General features: G+C 33.1%; 1 protein-coding gene across 42 annotated transcripts in view; it reads left to right on the forward strand.

The window, feature by feature from the left end:
* Positions 1-17,369, forward strand: part of LOC140445580 (uncharacterized) — a 538,348-nt gene that overhangs the window by 89,451 nt on the left and 431,528 nt on the right. Inside the window, exon 5 of one of the 42 annotated variants that reach the window (XM_072537751.1) lies at positions 13,297-13,553. The exons of the other annotated variants lie outside the window; for them this stretch is intronic. Coding sequence (XP_072393852.1) covers positions 13,297-13,538 — 242 coding nt within the window. The 3' untranslated portion in view covers positions 13,539-13,553. Of the gene's footprint in view, positions 1-13,296; positions 13,554-17,369 lie in introns of those variants that run through there. 42 annotated transcript variants of the gene reach the window in all.

Raw genomic sequence — 17,369 nt, forward strand, 5'->3', positions numbered from 1 at the left:
AAAACACGGTCAATAATATCAAAGCGGGAGTTGCCGTTAACGAAAAATTAATTAAAAACTTACGATATGCAGATGACACTGTGATTATTGCAACGAGCATGGAAGACTTTCAGCATCTAATCGAAAGTTTAAGTATTTGAATAGTCCTGAGAAGGAAATTACTATAAAAAAAAAGAAATATATGCTAATTACAAAAAGACCATAAAATATACACCAGATATTCATAATAAATGGTAACGTGATAGAACAAGTAGTAAAATATCAGTACTTGGGAACTTTGATCAATGAAACCAATGATCTACTGCAGAAATCTTAATTTGAAAATCAGTATATATTTTCAATATTATTGTATGGAGCTGAGACTTAGACAATGCTATTTAAAAATAATCGAGGTTTTCGAACGCTGGTTATATCTCAGAGTATAAAAAATGTCATGGACTGATAGAATTATAAACAAAGAAGTACTGTGCGGTAAAGAAACAGAGCTAAGCACCAATATACAAACAAGAAAACTTCAATATCAAGGCCATATGATGAGAGGACCAAAATAAGAAATTTTTAGACTCATAATAGGGAAATATTCAATGAAGATCTGTTTGCCGAAGGCAGAATTCTTGGTTGAAGAATCTACGTGATTGATATCAATGCAGATCGATTGATTTGTTTAGAGCAAAAATAAAAATAGCCATTATGATTGCCAGCTTCTGTAGGGCGACGGCAATCTAAGAAGAAGAAGCTAGCTATTGCTTTCTTTATTATGTTTGCTGGTGTGATCCCACCTATTTTTTCACCAGCTCTTCCCCTTCCTGGCTGAATTGACTGCATGCAAAAACGCAATGTTCTTCGTAATCCTCCACTCCACACAGTACACATCGACCTTATTTTTTTATGAGTATAGGTCCTAAAAGTACCATAACCCGTCAAAAATTGGGTGGAATAAAAGTAGGTATATCTAAATTTGCAGTTTATCCATTCCACTATATTGGGGAGGAGCATCCTATTTGATTTAGCTCTTTCTTCGGACCACCCTCTCTGCCACTGTCTCACACTATTTTTTTTGCTTTCGTCCCTGATGCTTATATCCCTCCTTCTTTTATTGTACATTGTCACCCTCTCCTTGACCATTAACCGGATTGGTATAACTCCTGCTATCACTTGTACAACAATCGTTAAGGCTGTCCTATATGCACTTACCATCCTAAGTAGTGGTTTTCTTCGAGCCCTTATCATCACTGCCACATACTTTTTTTTTTCTCTTTAGTGCTTCCTCCCATACCGAGACGAATTTTGAATTCTAGTGTGGACTATTTCTGAATACATTTTCCTTCCGTATGAACTAATGAGTCGAACGACCACATACCCCATGTATTTTTACTTGTAATAAATGGAAAAAACATGAAGAATACATATTCGAAGCAGAATGGTATAGTTAAAAAATTTGAGAGAGTGGTTCCAATGTATTTCAACAAAATTCTTTACAGTACCAGTGGATAAAATAAAAATAGCCAAAATGATATCTAACCCCACCTCCGTTAGGAAACGAATAAGTATAGTAATCATAAGTTTCAATTCAGAAACAGACTGAACACTTCACATGCAAACCTTTCAAACTATTGTCAAAAAAAGTACTTAAAATTTTTGAGAATAAAATAATCTTTACTGAATTCCTTTACTACTATTTGATCGGAAAATATCAAAAAACATATAATGGCAAATGTATTTTTTTTTTGCAATATGCTTAACTTTAGGCGAATTTATTCTATTATTCGTGCGTTATCCCTTTGGTCCCATTGAAAATCATAGATATAGTATGAGAAAATCTCCCGAGGTGAAAAAAAAAAGATTTCTGTTGGAACTGTGGTAAATTCAGGTTATCTGATTTTTTTAGTTATTATAGACTTATATAAAGATTTTTTTTATTAACAATTTACTGTATAAAAAATTCATTTTTTCGATTTTTTTGCTTACCATTAAAAATCTTAATACGTAAAGGTAAGATTGCAAAACTTTATCTTTTAAAACATATAAAAGCTTTAAAATGCCGATTGCTAAAAGTTGTAAAATTAATTTGTTGCTTCGAAAACTGCAAAATAAGACAAAATCGTTAATTGTTTATAAAATCAACCTAGATATGTATTTGTTATTGCGCACAAAGTTAGGTATTGAAGTCCTTAACAAACCCTTAAAATTTCAGGTCGGCCAATCAGTGAGTTTAAAAGTTATTCTATTTATTTATCCCAGAGACCTTTTTTGCAATAACATTAGTCAACAACAACAAATTAACTTTACAACTTTTAACAATCACCATTTACAGCTTTTTTATGTTTTAAAGTTTTGTAATTTTACCTCAGATTTTAAGCTTTTTAATGGTAAGCAAAAAACCGAAAAAATGTCATTTTTTATCTTTGAAAATCTTTGCAGAAAACGTACATATATATTTTCTGTATTTTTCATAGACCGAACAGGATCTTTTTTGGATATTGCCCTCTACTAAGAGTTCTTGCTTTCATTGTTAAAATATGAAATTCGTTATGTACCTCCATATACAATATACAGTGTTTTTTAGATAAAACTAATCACCTTAAATAACTTATAAACTTTTAATTTTTAGTAAAATATTTGAAGGGGGAGACATTATATCACATCTAAGCTTGCTGGGAAAGGCACCCTCTCACCCTCCGTATCACCCCTTACTGTTTTTTCGTATCACCCCTTTTTTATTTTATATTTGGATTCTTCTTTTTTTGCTGATTTCAAACAGATATAATACATTCGGCTTGAAGTGATTGGTTTACGAGATAGACAATTTTTTTTTGACAAGATAGTATCACCTTAATTGACTGTAACAAAATAGGTTGTAGCATAATTTAAACTTTGTTAATATTTAACCGTACTATTTGTAGTACATTCAAAAACCAAGAAACAAAAAAGTTCAGTTTTTATTAAAGTTTTACCAAAGGTTTTCGATATTTGGACATTCATTTTAATCGGTTAATAGTCAATGACAACTTTTTATAACTTAACAGAGTATTTGGATACTTGTCAGTTAATTAATATTTAAATGGGAATAAGCCACAGTTAAAGGTTAAAATACATTTATTGACGTTTCAATTTCCACTTCGGAAATCGTTCTCAAAATACAAACATTAGTAAATTAAACAAATTTTGTTTTTGTTACTTAGTGAAAAATTCTTCTAATAATTTAATTTTATCTGACTCATCTATATTGACAATTCAGACATACATTATACATTTTAAAGTAGACGACTTTAAAATGATATTGCCAATATTGTTGAGTTGCGTTCCTGGGACGACTTTACTTATAAGATAGTTCATTCGATTACATGAAATCAACTTTAACGTGAGAATATCCGTCAGAAAAAATCATAACATGTAATTCGTCTTTAAAAAGACAAATACATGTCATGATGACAGTAAAATTCTCCCGTTAGTGATTCCATAGTAAATTATGAGGGAAAAACCAGGAAAAAACCTCATAATACTATCCCGACATGGTAAGTATTTGATCTTGCATTTAGTTTACCTTCAATAAATACCAAATTCCGATTTTATATGTTTGTTATTTAAAAAATATAAATGATGTATTCTCTATATGTTACTGACTTACCAATACTGGTATTTTCCTTTTAATAACTTCCTCTTTCAATATGGGTAACCAGATCCTACTACATTCTGCCGAGGAATTTTAATAAAAAATGATTATCCTTTATCGTTTATAAATAAGGAATTTTCAACAATCGATCGAATAGAACAAAACAACTTAGAACGAGATCCTACAGCATATACAAGGAATAATACGAGGAAAATAACAATACCATACATAAAAGGATTATCGGAAAAGCTTAAAAGGATAGGAAATAAATTCAACATTTCAACAACATTCAAAACAACAAACACGTTGAGATCTATTTTGTCCAAAACCAAACCTAACAATGAACAAGAAAGGACAAAGAATTGCATTTATAAAATACCTTGTGAATGCGATCAGTTTTATTTAGGTGAAACATCAAGGCCATTAAATGTTAGAATAAGTGAACATCAATCCTATATTAAAAATAGAGAATTTGATAGATCTCAAATATGTAAACATGCATGGGATAATGAACATAGGGTTCAATGGAATGATTCAAATATAGTCCTAAAAGAAACTGATGGTAAAAAGAGAAAAATCAAAGAAGCGGCTCTAATTATGCTAAATGAGACCAATTGCGTCGCGAATTCCTCGGCAGAATGTAGTAGGATCTGGTTACCCATATTGAAAGAGGAAGTTATTAAAAGGAAAATACCAGTATTGGTCAGTCAGTAACATATAGAGAATACATCATTTATATTTTTTAAATAACAAACATATAAAATCGGAATTTGGTATTTATTGAAGGTAAACTAAATGCAAGATCAAATACTTACCATGTCGGGATAGTATTATGAGGTTTTTTCCTGGTTTTTCCCTCATAATTTACTATGGAATCACTAACGGGAGAATTTTACTGTCATCATGGCATGTATTTGTCTTTTTAAAGACGAATTACATGTTATGATTTTTTCTGACGGATATTCTCACGTTAAAGTTGATTTCATGTAATCGAATGAACTATCTTATAAGTAAAGTCGTCCCAGGAACGCAACTCAACAATATTGGCAATATCATTTTAAAGTCGTCCACTTTAAAATGTATAATGTATGTCTGAATTGTCAATATAGATGAGTCAGATAAAATTAAATTATTAGAAGAATTTTTCACTAAGTAACAAAAACAAAATTTGTTTAATTTACTAATGTTTGTATTTTGAGAACGATTTCCGAAGTGGAAATTGAAACGTCAATAAATGTATTTTAACCTTTAATTGTGGCTTATTCCCATTTAAATATTAATTAATTTAAAATGCCACAAGAAAATAGCTTCAGAACAATACTTGACAAGAGTCAAGAGAACAACAGAGAGAGATGGAAACGGTTGAGCGAGGGAAGGCAGTGAATACTGTAGAATCCCTAAATATATATAACAATACTTGTCAGTTTGCAATAAAAAAATATAACCGACAAGGACTCATAAATAACGAAGTAATCCAAGCAGCCGTCTTAGAGCAATTTAACTTGAGACTGAGCAATAACAGTCACTGTCAACAATAAGCAGAGCAATCGAAGTTTCAGTTCTACAGCCTTTCGAATCGTCCATGAATTAAAGTTCCATCCATACAAAATATAATTGGTAAAGAGTTAAATGAAGAAGATTCTGATCGTTGTCTTGAATTTTGCGAATTAATGACACAATGCATAATTAGTAATCCATAATTGTTAAGCAATATTTGCTTTTCGGGTGAATACTCATTTTCATTAAATGGCTTGGTGAACAGACATAATTTCCGATACTGGGTTGCGAGTGATCCACATATTGTGCGTGAATTTCACACACAACATCCTCAAAGGTTAAACGTGTGGTGTGGTATCCTAGGTGATCACATTATCGGACCCTTCTTTATCACTGGAAACTTAAATGGTGCATCGTATCTTGCGTTACTTAGGCCAGTTGTTGATCGTATAAGAACAATAGTAGAAAATGATAATGACCTTTCCGAAGATATAGTGGTATTTCAACATGTTGGAGCTCCTCCCCACTTTGCTCTACCTATGCCACAATTTTTAAACGAAACTTTTCCCTTTCGTTGAATAGATCGAAGCGGACAGATGATGGATTGACCACCTAGGTCACCGGATTTAACACCCATAGACTTCTTCTTATGGGGGTATTTAATACTAAAAATTAATGCTACTTAACAAGAATCTCTGGATGATTTACGACAAAGAATAGAGAATGAATGTCGACAATTAAATGCAGACTTGTCAAGCAATACCAGAGAAGAATTTCAAAATAGATTGTACTATTGTCTGGAAGTGAATGGCAGTCATTTTGAACGATTATTGTAAAAATTTTTGGTACCGAAGTGTTCGTTTTAAACGTTTGTAATAAAATTGTTAAAAAAATAATTTTTTTTTCAATTCAGTTTTCTTGCTTTTGTATTTATTTTTCTGATAATCTAATCACTTTAGGCATTATGTGTTATACGTTTTTGAAATCAGTACAAAGACAAAGTACAAAATCCAAATATCAAATAAAAAAATGTGGAAGTAATTTAAAAAACTAAGGGATGATACGGGGGGTGAGAGGGTGCCTTTCCCAGCAAGCTTGAATATGACTTAATCTCTCCCACTTCAAATATCAATTCATGTGTTTTTGCACTTTTCCTGAAAATTAGAAGTTCAGAAGTTGTGTATTATTTCTGATAAGATAGTGATATTAAAGTTAGAAGTTAAAAAGTTGTATATCACTTCTGATCTGCATCGTCCCTCCTGAAAATTTCCAGAATAACACTCTTTTTATTTTGTTCAAAAATAGTTAATAAATACTCTAAAGAACAATTTTTTAAAGGTTTAAGTATTTTGTATTATTTTAAAATGATTGTTGCAGCTTTGGGATCTTTTTTTATGTAAGTCTTTTTTTGTCGTTATTTTATTGATTTTAGTTTTAATAAATGTGTTAGTCACACATATATTACGACTTTTTATACATAATTTGATGACCATTTTTATGTAATCACTTAGAATTAGATGTTTTACTTTATACTTTTTCATAGACTATGCTCATATTTCGTTATGCTTACCAGGTGATTAAACACGTTTTTGTAGCTTGTAACTTATAAGATAAATTAAATCAGCTTTATACAATATATGAATCTTTTAAACAATAAAGCAGTTTTGTTCAAACATTCCTTTGGCATTGTATATGTATGTCCCTCATTCCCAAATATCAATGTATATAATATATATGTAGTTCAGAACAATACTTGTGGGACGGTTATCGGTAACAAAATTGGAGAAGAAAACAAAAGTATTTTGTTACTTCATCCTTTATTGAAGACATTTCGTATATGAATCCATACAAATCATTAGTTCATCTAAAAGTAATTCAATGAGCAATAATCCATAGAGAAAATTATAAAGAATAATTTACAGCTGCAAATTCTTGTAGATCCAACATTATGCATTAGGAAAAGTATAATGGATACTCTTGAAATTCGCGAAATTGGTGTCAGATGGCCTATTTTGAATAATGTGCCCTCATGTTTGTCTTGCCTAGAAATGAAGAAGAGGATGAATCCAGACTCCAGAAGACAAGAAGTATTTTAACGCCATGTATAATGATTATCTTACGAGTGTGTTTATAGTTAGTTATGACTATTTCAAAATTGAAATTAATGCACATTTGAAGGATTTTCTTTGAATGCGGAATGCGCTTTGTTCGTTTTTAGATTAGGCCAACGGCTTCCCAGTGTGTTTCGATACATTGTGTCGCCGTGGGCTATTCTTCTTCAAGTGCCATCTCCGCGGCGGAGGTCGGCAATCATCATAGCTATTCGGACTTTTAAGACGGCTGCTCTGAAAAGTTTATTTGATGTACATCCGTACCACTTTCTCAGGTTGCGCAGCCATGACATTCTACGCCTCCCTATGCTTGTCTTTCCTTGGATCTTTCCCTGCATAATCAGATGGAGCAAGGTGTATTTCTCTTCACGTGTAATATGTCCGAAATATTCCAATTTTCTTATTTTAATTATATTTAAAATTTCTATTTCTTTATTCATCCTTCTCAGAACCTCTTTGTTTGTGATGTGTTCTGTCCACGATATTTTCAGAATTCTTCTATACACCCATAGCTCGACAATTAGACAAACCATTTGTGCTGTGAGATGCAACGTTACAGTCTCAGAAGAATTCGAAGTGAAAAAAGGTGTTCGCCAAGGAGACAAGTCTACATTGCTATTCAATATAGTTCTAGAAAAAATTGTAAGGATTATTGGGATAAATAGGTCCGGAACTATTTTATACAAGGAGCACCAATGCTTAGCATACGCTGATGATGTGGTTCTCATTGCAAGAAATGGAAAAGAACTATCAAATATAACAAAAAGACTGATTCGAGAAAGCTCTAAAATGGGACTGAAAGTTAATATTAATAAATTGAAGTACATGGAGATCTCGAGCAAACAAGTAATAAGCACCAGGGGATCCTTTAAATTGGAGGTGGAGAATGGATCAGTTGTAGAATTCGAGAAGGTGGATGAATATATGTACTTAGGTACTCTTATTGATCAGACATGTAAGGAAGAAACTGAAATCAACCTGAGACTGACAAAGAGCAACAGGTGTGCTGGAGCCATGAGCAAAATAATAAAGGCCAAAGATATATCTCGTAATACAAAAATAAGAGTATACAAAACTATAATTAGACCCACAATGCTATACGCTGCCGAGACATGGACTATGAACAAAACCGTACAGAACACATGGAAGCATGGGAAAGAAAGATACTTCGAAGAATATTTGGTGGAAAAGTAGTAGAGGGAGAATGGAGAAGACGAACTAATGCAGAAGTGTATAATTTGTATGCTAACCCTACAATAACAAAAGTGGTGAAAAAACGTAGACTAGAATGGCTCGGCCATCTAGAAAGAATGCAAGGTAATAGACTATTTAAGAATATTGCTTGGAGAGTACCTGAGGGCAAAAAAAAGAGAGAAAGACCAAGAAAGAAATGGAGAGATGTAGTGATGGAAGATGTCAGAGAGATGGGAATCAGAGATTGGAAGCTGTTAGCTAAGAATAGAAAACGATGGAAATTATCCATCCAGCAATGGGCCTAAAAGGCCTGTTAACGCTGTACATACATACCCATAGCTCGAATGATTCCAGTTTTTTCATTGATTTTGCATTCAAGTTGTATACATTCCATAAAATAAAGTCGAAAAAACATAGCACTTCGCCAACCTTACTTTTAGTTCTAATTTTAAAACCCTTACATAGCACTATTCTCCTTTTGTTTAGCCTTTGCTATTTTCATTTTGATCTCCTGAATGTAATCATTTGTGGAGTTAATCATTGTTCCCAGATATGCATATTTGTCCACTTGTTCGACGTTGGTCCCGTTTATTGGAAGATTCTCGTTATTTCTTTGAGTTTTCGATATTCTCATAAATTTCGTCTTCTTGACATTCATTGTTAGACCATACTCTTTTCCGTACTCCGCTATTCTGGTCACCAGTCTCTGAAGATCTTCAATATTTTCGGCTAAGATCACAGTGTCGTCCGCATATCTAATGTTGTTAATGGGAACTCCATTTACCTTTATTCCAGCTGTTTAACCTTCAAGAGCGTTTTTCAGGATCTCTTCGGAGTAGGCATTAGAAAAAATTGACGACAATACGCCTCCCTGTTTCACTCCTCATCTTATTTCAATTTCTTCTGACAGGTGTTCGTTAACACGTACTTGTAACACGTACTACGTGGGCTATTAGAGTGGACCTAATGCGCATCTCGACACGCATCGCCTCGCCTTTTACAATTTATAATAATTGTTATTGGTTGTTGCTCTGAAAAGCAAAGCTCTCCTCTTCATGTAATTCATTGGGTTTTGTTCCCAAACACTAAGACTCTTTCGCTGGATCAACTTTGTATACAAAAATTGGAGATTAATTTTTTCAAACCCTTTTTCTTCTGAAATAATATGGAATGGTGATAAATAATGGCTTGATGCCGGGCCTTCTTATTACGACAATAGTAAAGACAAAGTAAATTGAAATACTTAAAATACCGATGATATAAATAACTAAATAGAAATATGGAATGAAAATAATATAAATAAACAAATAATGGAAATAATATAAATGGATAATGCAAATATAGGTGAGGGCTTGACGCCATATAAAATAGTTAAAATAGTGACAAAAATTTTTCAAGACCTATAGATGCTTTACTTACAAAACTATTGAAAATCGCAATATACGATTGTTAGAGAAGCAATGAAGTATCTACAATAGAAATAGGTAAAGTCTGTAGGAAAACCCTTCACAATTGGATAAAAATAGGCTTTAAATTTAAAACATAAATAAACGTCAAGCCGTTATGGAAAACCAAAGAATATTCAACAGACCTAATATCTACCTAGAACAAATTACTAAATATAGGCAAGAAAGTAGAGCGAATTTACTATGTATTTAGACAAAATTTGGTATGATACCTATGATACAGTTAAGAAAAGTTGGGCAGATGGTTCAAACATGTGTATATCAAAAATGCCTGCAAATAAAGGATCGGGGTTTTATTGTAGGTACGTTGCGGAGAAAGTGAAGGATGGGTTCCGAATAGTTTGAAGTTATGTGCGAACAAAATAGAGGAGTGTTACGTTGAATCCTACAAGAGTATGGAGCCCACGTGCTCATATTTTATTATATTCATATTTTTACATGTCAGTACTGAACATTTTTACTAAGTCGCTGATTTGACTAAAAAGTTTGGTATCGATAAAACAATCTGTTTAAAATCAAACCCCATTTATTATGTGTGTGTAATAATTTTGTAATTAGTGCGGTTTCAAATATGACACTCTTTCGTTTCAAACACTCTTCTCAAATTAGCTACGGTATATATTTGGCTGCACTCAAAGTGGCATATTGCAACGCCACTGCATGGCTCTTATCATAAATATGCTATTGTCTGCGCGATAAACTATTTGGTGGAAGTGCTCACCACTGTATTTGAAATTTTATCTATCATTCCCGACAGCTCACTAAGATACCAAATACATCTTCAAAGAAAGCTGAACTGCAAAGCTTTTTAATGGAAAATGATTTGTATTTCGAAGATTTTTATACAAAAAAAAACAACTTATTGAAGGTCTCACATGAAGCAATTTAACAAGGGGTCTTACGGCGCGCAGAGATGCCGCTCTTGCCAGCACAGTGGTAGGTGTGTGGTAATTTGACGATAGACTGAGGAATCAGGACCGCACGCGCTTCGTTTTAAAAACCTGTACTAATTAATTTAACTGAGTTAACAAAAAAAAATCAAATTAATTCTTAAAAAATGCCTGTATACATAAAATATCTAATACCTCGTAAATACTAAGGACCTCTTTGGGCTGGAGCTTTCAGTTCAGTAGAGCGCCCTTTTATGAAGGCATCTCGTGGATTCTTGATCGTTTTGTCTCTCCATTCCTTTTTGTCTGAAGCACCGACGTTAATCCAAGACTCATCGGTATAAATAAGGTTTACATTATCCTTCTTCCTTAATGTTTTTATTTGCATGAGGTACTTGTCTCTCCAGGATATGATATATTTTCTTTCCATCATTATCGACTCTCGACCTTTTTTACCATCTTTAAAACCCATGTCATTTAGTAACTTACGAAATATGTGTTTTGAAAAAGCTAGTAGGTTCTCATCATCCTCCCCTCTATTTATTATGTTGTCAACGGTTGGGGTATGCTGTAAAAAAAATCATGGACAATTTTTGAGATTTCACTTCCTCATCGTAAGTATTCTCACGTGAATGGGACTGGAAACTGTTTTTCTTCCTTTTTTGTACCGATTTTAGTTTGCCTTGCTGGGCCTCTTCGCGGAAGTCATAAATTTTGCGAACACTCACACCGCGCATTTTCGATACTTTTTCCACAGTAATAGTCAAGCTGTCACCATTTTTTAAGTTCAGACGATAGATCAATACATTTAACAACGCATGTTTTACTTGCCACACTAAGAGTCATACCCTGTTTGAAATTCACGACAGATATTGGCAACGGCTTCATGATGTAGGTACTTTCATCCACTTGCGAAAATGAAATAGAACTGAGCTTTCATAGTTTTGCCAACAATTTTTTGGTCTAATAGCCAGTACCCAAGTTGACAAAGATACATGTTTGCTTTGCGTGGACAATGGGGATAAAAACTGATTCGCTTTTCCTAATGACTTTATAATGATCTTTATTTCCCAAAGAATGTGTTTACAATGGAAGCTATTGAAAATTGATAAATATAGATAAGTCATCAACAATGAGATTTTGATATATTTTACTTTTTTTATAGTATTTTTCTTCATGTTATTGTTTAGTTCGATAATGTAACTCTATTATTTATACATTTGTGATTGAATCATGCTTTAATTGAAACAATAATAATAGTCTTTTATACGACCGTAGGCAATTGTTGTGTGCGCATATATTCCAATGCTATGATTCTTAAATCCAATCCCGATGCGCCGCTGGGGACAAACCGGCAATGTAATCGGCCGTTCCCAGTAAGAAATACATTGCCTATCTTACTTGCACTGCATTCTGCATTCCAACTGTGGCTTCTACTATAGAGAGTAGTATAAGCTACATTTCCTAAATTTGATACAAGGTAATTGAGGTAATTAAAAAGAATCACCAGAATAATGAAAGTTAAAGAAAACTATAATAACTTATATACTGGCATTTTGGCACTTCTATACTAATGGTGGAAGTTAATTTATTATTGAATTGAATGATGATAGTGACAAAGAAAATGCGTAGAAGGAGAAAGTGGAATAAGTGTATAAATATTTTAAGTGATTCCTTATTAATAGTTGTGTTGTGCAAATAATATTCCAACAAATTACAAATAACAGTGAAAACACTCTCGATTTAAAAAAGTTGTTATATTTTTAAGCTTTGCATTTTTGAAATACACAAAAATAGAGCAGGAACATGCTTGCATTTTTTGCTAAATTTTAAAAAATTTGAACTCTATACTTACATTAGTTCTAAAAAAAACTCTATTTTTATAAAGTTCTTTAGTATAAATGATTCTAATAATTACAAGAGTAATTACAAAGGATATTCTACATCAGTTATTAATGCAAGCATGCGTTAAGAGGGTGGTTGTACCCTCTCACATCCCATCACATCCTGTAAGGTGAAATGGAAATAAAAATGGTCAAAATTTATTTTAGCACATACGATATATCCAAGTAAAAAATAAATATTTTTAATTATATATTTAATTACCAGAACAACCAGCCGCCGCTCTATATCTTAAAGCAAAACTACCAAACCTACAAATCTGCTATATAGATTACCTCAACTATAAGCTTCTATTTGAAGGATTATTAATTTGTACTGAAGTGAAAGGTAAATACCCGTACGTGACTGGAATTACATGTTGATCACGACCTCGAGAAGAATTTCTTATATTTAAATGCTTTATATGCTTTTAGACAGTTAATGATGATAGTGTGTTTGGTATGGAAACTAGTCACAGTTTCCATGCCAAACCAGTTTGCCACAGATTTTTGACTTATTTATGGTTTATTTATGAATTGAAACTTGATTGTAACAAATTTATATTATATATCCGGATGCATATAAGTGATTACATATGAGTTCGTATATTGATTTTTGATTCAGTGACAGTAGGTGGGTTTTAGACAGTTGGGGTCATTCATTTTCAGAATACTGCCCATCTACTAAAAAACCATTGCTGGGACACTTACCGCACTACTGTGCAAAAAGACCTGATGGCAAAAGAAAAAGAAAACTCTGCAAATATTGCTGGGATTTGACTAAAACTAGAAAAGAAAGTATGTATTATTGCCCCGAATGCCCAGGCCAACCAGGTTTATGTTTTGAAAATTGCTTCAGAAGGTTTCATCAAAAAATAAATGTCTAAAAACTGATTTTGTTTGTTATTTTCATGTTAGGATGTAGTTTTTATTTTCATTTTTTGTAAATATTTAAATAAATAAAATATGTTATGTTTTTGTTATGTTTTCTTAATAAATTCAGGTGTCTAGTCCTTCTAGTTGTCTACTTAGCGCTAAGTATCTTCGTATCACATTTACTATAAGTTTATAATATAGACTAGAAACGCACTACAGTATAACAATTTCCAATTTAGGGTGATTCATTGGCAACATCGCGTTTAAAGCAACCAACCGATATTCCCCTTATCGACTTTACAGAGGCGTACCAAAATAATAGTTTAATTATTTATTATTTATTTAAACACATAAGTAATTACGTAAAAATTAAGTCTAAGGCCATGTGTCTTATGACAGCTATCTTATAGTTGTCTAACAAAACAAACTAAATTTTATTGTTATTATAGAGTGCCTAATAGAGTGCTTCAAAAAAACAGAAAACTTTTTTAAAAATGATTATATTTCATTGATATAGAAATAGAATTGCAAAACAAAAAAATAATTAGCTAAGGTATACTCACGAAGTTTTGGAATACAGTAACTTGTACGAAGTGGAATCCCCAGTCACACTTAATTAAGTTTATTAATATTGTGTCGAAAACAGTGTCTACCATCCCTTCCGATCTTCACGTTTTCTCTTCTTTCTTGATTATATGGTCTACGGCATTAGCCCAATCTTCTTTCCGTATCCGTTCCATTACGAGTTCTAACAAACGTTGGAAATCAGAAATTTTGTGTCAGGTTTTCACGCGCTACGTAACCCTTTACTTGAGCCCAGATTAATTCTATCGAGTTTAATTCGCATTAGTAATCGGAAGTCTCTAAATGGAGATGTCTTTAACACAAGCCATTGTATCTACAACATGCTGGCGATATCTATCACGATGCTGTGTAATGGTACTTATAAGCTCAGCCTTAACCATGTCCACGCAAAATGGAATTCCTTTTTGTCCTAACCAACTTTGCCTGTTTGCTTTTCTGGTAGCATTAGTTGGCAGATGTTCTACTAAACGGCTGTGATAAGAAGCGTTATCGATCACTATTACCGAATTTGATTCGATTCGTGAACTATTTTTCAAAGCGTTGTGGATCCATGTCTTCGTTATAATCCCCCGTTTTTTGGATAAAAAAATTAGTATTGTCTAAAATGCCATTCTCACTGCCTAAATGGGCGACAATCAGTCGTTGCCCTTTACCCCTTGGTCCTCGTAACCCTGTTGATAGACCGTCTACAAATGCTTGACGATAACTCGTTACAGTAGTATCTTGCCAGATCTTAGATACTGTGTGATCAGGATTCACCTACGTTTCATCCAGATAATAAATCTTTTTTGGGGCAGAACGAACCTCTCTAATAGAGCGAAGATATCTTCGTCGTCATGAGACTAAATCTTGTCTTTCTATTAAGACAGATTTATGGCATCGTTTGGCATATATAAATTTTCTTTTGTTATCCTTAACGCCTCTTTGCTCATTTTTGCATTGAGATTATTCTTCATTACCTTTGTCCTAACGGATTCGAGGGTTGGCGCTTTATTCTCAAAAAAGAAAAAGTGAATAGTATGCGTACAAAAGTTTTCTGATACTCGTCCAATTCAATTTTTTTTCTACTACGACAATGTACTTTTGGAGCTTGCACAATCCCAGTCACCTTTTTTTCACGTAGAATGCGTTTAATTGTCGACACAGATACCCCCGGTAAAAATGAACACTGAGCTACAGCTTCCACTGTACGAAGTGTATTTTTTAAATTTTCATACACTCTACAGACAATCTACTTTTCTTCTACCGATATAAACTTCCGCTTTCTTTGTACATTACTTGGACCCACTACGGCATCCATCTTATTGCTTAAAAAAAACAAACGTCAATCATATTATTCTGCTATTTGTCTGTTATTTACTTACCTCAAAAACTATTTTAAAGTTAATATAATAAAGTCTACTTAATAAATATAAAACAAAGTCACATTCACAAGAAACAGAACATACCACGCCTATGCAGATATGGACGTTTGATGATGAAGAAACCGAAGGAATAGACTATTTCTTCAATTCCCACTCATACAAGATACAGAAGGTGTATTGTTACGGGGACAAATTTTATGGAACCATCTTACTTTTCACTTATTGACATTGGCGAAGCATACACAATAAAAATGACTCCGGTAAGTGTCGGTAAGACTTGACTTCTGTCATTTAACATTGTTACCGTTAGCTCTTAGTTCAATTTGTAGATGAGTCACCTTCAATTGAAAATTGTTATAGTATTGGTGTGTAGTTTGTAAAATTTTAAAGGGATGACAACTTTCACAAAAGTGTATGATTTAAAATACTTATTTGAAATAAAAATTTTTACTTGGAGGTCGAAAATTATCATCACCGGATGTAAATGTGGTTATACAGTCATACTTAGTGACATATAATAGAAAACTAGTTTGTCTAAAATGAAACGATTATAAGGGTATTACAGGTCGACAGAAATATCTGAAACCGCCAAGGTCAGACCGATCGAGAATTTTAGTTACGCGACGTTGGCAGATCCACCAGATTTTAAAGGTTTTTCGTTTTTTATTTTTTACCTGTTGGACGGTCAAATTGATATACAGTAGAACCTGCTTAATTCGAACTTCGTTAATTCGAAATCTTCTTTAATTCGAATTTTTATTGTGGTCCCTAGCATTTCCTATATAAGTAATGTTAAAAAGTCGTGAATAATTCGAATTATATTTTGGATAATTCGAACTTTTCTACAAGTTAAAAATGCCAATTTCATGCTGAAAATTTCCGCTAAAAGAGGTAGTATTCTTTTCTGTTCTAACGTGCCACTTGTTTCAAGGCATTCAAGGCCATTGTACATTGTACCCGTACCTGTCACATAAATTCTACCCCATCTGGCACGCCCCTTGAGTTGAGATGCGTTGGCGTTGCAATTGCAATCACCGCAAATCACGTCATGTCACTTCGTATTGAGTAAAGATGTCGTCGCATGGTAATACGAAAACATACAAAACTTTAACGTTATCGAAAAAAAAAAAATAGCGGCAATTAGAGAAGTAGAAAAGGGGACGAAAAAAAAATCTGAGATTGCCAGGGACTTTGGAATTCCTCCTAACACATTATCCACCTACTTGAGGAATAAAGAAACAATTCTCAACAGTGAAAGTAAGTGCGGTAAAGATCGAAAAAGGTTAAGGAACCAGAAAATCCAAATTTAGACAGTTGTGTGTTAAAATGGTTCAAACAAGCTAGGGATAAGAAGATTCCCGTGAGTGGTCCCCTTATAAGAAGCAAAGCTGAACAATTTGCTATTGAAATGGAGAAAAATAATTTTAAGGCGAGTATAAGCGAGGAGAAATTTTAAATCCATTTTTGGAGAAAGTGGGACCGTTAATCAGCAAGAAGCCAACCAGTGGAAAAAATAATTGGAAGAGATGATTCAGGGTATAGATGAAAGAGATATCTTTAATGTTGACGAGACGGGTCTCTTTTTTAAATGCACTCCTGACAAAATGCTAGCATTTAAAAACGAAAAATGTCACGGAGGAAAACTAAGTAAAGAAAGAGTAACTCTCCTAATTGGTGCAAACATGGACGGATCGGAAAGACTGTCTCTACTGATGATTGGCAAGTCGGCTAATCTGCGTTGTTTTAGGAACGTCAAGTCAAAACCAGTGGAATATCTGAGCAGCGCAAGAGCTTGGATGACTAGTGATCTTTTCGAGAACTGGCTGAAAAAATTAGACAAAAAGTTCATAAAAGAAAAAAGAAAAGTTATTTTGTTTATTGACAATTGTACGG

The sequence above is a fragment of the Diabrotica undecimpunctata genome, chromosome 7, assembly GCF_040954645.1.
Source record: "Diabrotica undecimpunctata isolate CICGRU chromosome 7, icDiaUnde3, whole genome shotgun sequence".
Lineage (NCBI taxonomy): Eukaryota > Metazoa > Arthropoda > Insecta > Coleoptera > Chrysomelidae > Diabrotica > Diabrotica undecimpunctata.